The 1,876-nt window shown below is 33.8% G+C and overlaps 1 protein-coding gene across 4 annotated transcripts in view; it reads right to left on the reverse strand.

The window, feature by feature from the left end:
• Positions 1-563, reverse strand: part of LOC114156967 (myelin-oligodendrocyte glycoprotein-like) — a 1,059,483-nt gene extending 1,058,920 nt beyond the window's left edge. For 2 of the 4 annotated variants that reach the window (XM_028037617.1, XM_028037616.1), the window contains exon 1: positions 148-244. Coding sequence is in view for 2 of the 4 variants with exons in the window: in XM_028037615.1 (XP_027893416.1) it covers positions 148-241 (94 nt within the window). In the remaining 2 variants the exon portion in view is untranslated. Of the gene's footprint in view, positions 1-147 lie in introns of all 4 variants that reach the window. The other 2 variants (XM_028037615.1, XM_028037618.1) reach the window with 2 other exon arrangements.
• Between the last annotated feature and the right edge of the window lie 1,313 nt (positions 564-1,876).

Below are 1,876 nucleotides of genomic sequence, written 5' to 3' on the forward strand. Positions count from 1 at the left end.
GAAAGCAGCTGAGTCTTTCATAGTTCGCTGTTTAGAGAAACAATGAATGAGTTCACCAACCGTTTCACTCACAGTTTGAATGAAAACATTTCCTGGTTGCTTAGTAACAGTTTAACGTAAGTTGAGGAGAAAAGCAGCAGATTTTACCTTTAACAGGCGTCCAGACTAAAACCACGACGAAGATAAAAGTCCAAAATCCTGAACGGCTGAAGAAAAACTGACAGAGACCAGCTGCTGACATTACAACAGAACTGTTGTCACCGCCGCTACGGTACCGAGGATTCCCTGAACGGAGAAGGAACCAACTGTGGGTTTTAAACTGTGGCTGACGTCATGGGCGTAAAGGGGTGGAGCTACGGTTTACGTAATTCAACTACGTAGGGAGGATTCACCTGACTATAACTAAATATTTATGGATCCAATTAAAGACAAATAATCGCTTCCAGATTAAATTAATCTCTGTGTAAAGACACTTTTGTTAGTTTTCTGTAAATTTATCCCATTTTTATGATCACATCCTTCAACTGGGTCCTCTGCTCAAAGATTTATTATTTTCCTGTGAATAATTAGAAATACCAGGAATCCTGATTCATTCATTTTATTCATATAAACATTTGAAACTTTATAACAAATTGATTCACTCGAATTCATATCTGTTTACATAACAGTTAAAATTAAAAGTGAAAAATGAAAGCCGGTTCATATTTATTAAAACATTTTAGCAATCAATTTCAATGTAGCTTTAAACTGTAACAATTGATTTGTGGAGGCAAAAATAAACACTGATTTACCAGAACAGAGCAGAAATAAGCTTTTAATTTAAAAGAGTAAAGTTTAACTTTCCCATTTAAATGAACAGAACCTGTCCTGTTTTTATCCTGCCTCTCCTTAACTCTGCTATAATATGGAGGCCTGGAAGTGTTTAGTTTTGACATTTTAAATAATTCCTTCATTGATAAAGATATTATTTTCTCTGTTCTGGGTAAGAATGTAGATAAAAACAGCATTTTTCATCCAACTTCTGTTTTTCATTTTTCATCCAACTTCTTCTGCTTCTTGGAAAGTTTCACCTTCACAAAATAAGATGAACAGATACAACATGAACCCTTTATTCTGCTGATGCAGCTGAACTGGGGAACAAGGAAGCTCTAACAACAAAATATCATCACAAATACAAATATAAAGGCTGAACCACCATTTGCTGCCCAACCTGCCAATCATAATTAGCAGCAAACAATCACAGCCTCCATATTCTGGGACTTCCTGAAGTGGCAGCGCCAGACAGGAGGACTGAGGACTAAACAGTTTCATTAGCTTCAGGTTGGTTAAGCTGCTCCATGTAGTTTCTGGTGTTAAATAACATTTAAGAGTTTAATATTATTTATCAGGTTATTATTACTAATAGCAAAGTACAATTGTATCCAGCTAATTTATTACATGATGTTGAATGTTTACATAACAAATATGGAAAGAAGATAATGTTAGGTTTCTGCAGATATAAATTTTCTTAATCTTAGGTTATGCTATTTTAGATTTAGTTTCCTACCTGTTATTGGTTGAACTGTTTCTACATTGTTGGAAGATGTATTTATTTTCTGCTGGTGTCTTTCTTCCCTCTTTTGTTCTTTTGATTTTATATTTTTGTTTCATGTTTTTTCCTGTATTCCCTTTAGAGATTCTTTATATGTGTGTTTTTAAACTTTAATAGAGATTTGGGGGGGAAAACAAGAAAAAAACCCAAAAGCAAAGAAACAAAAACAAAACATGTTACTGAGGTGTTTTTTTGTTTTTTTTATAATGCAAAGTAACCAAAACTTGAGATAATATCTAGGAGTAAAAATAAACACACAACTCTCTGTTAAGGTTTGGTTTTCAG

Source organism: Xiphophorus couchianus, chromosome 14 (assembly GCF_001444195.1).
Source record: "Xiphophorus couchianus chromosome 14, X_couchianus-1.0, whole genome shotgun sequence".
Taxonomy (NCBI): Eukaryota; Metazoa; Chordata; class Actinopteri; order Cyprinodontiformes; family Poeciliidae; genus Xiphophorus; species Xiphophorus couchianus.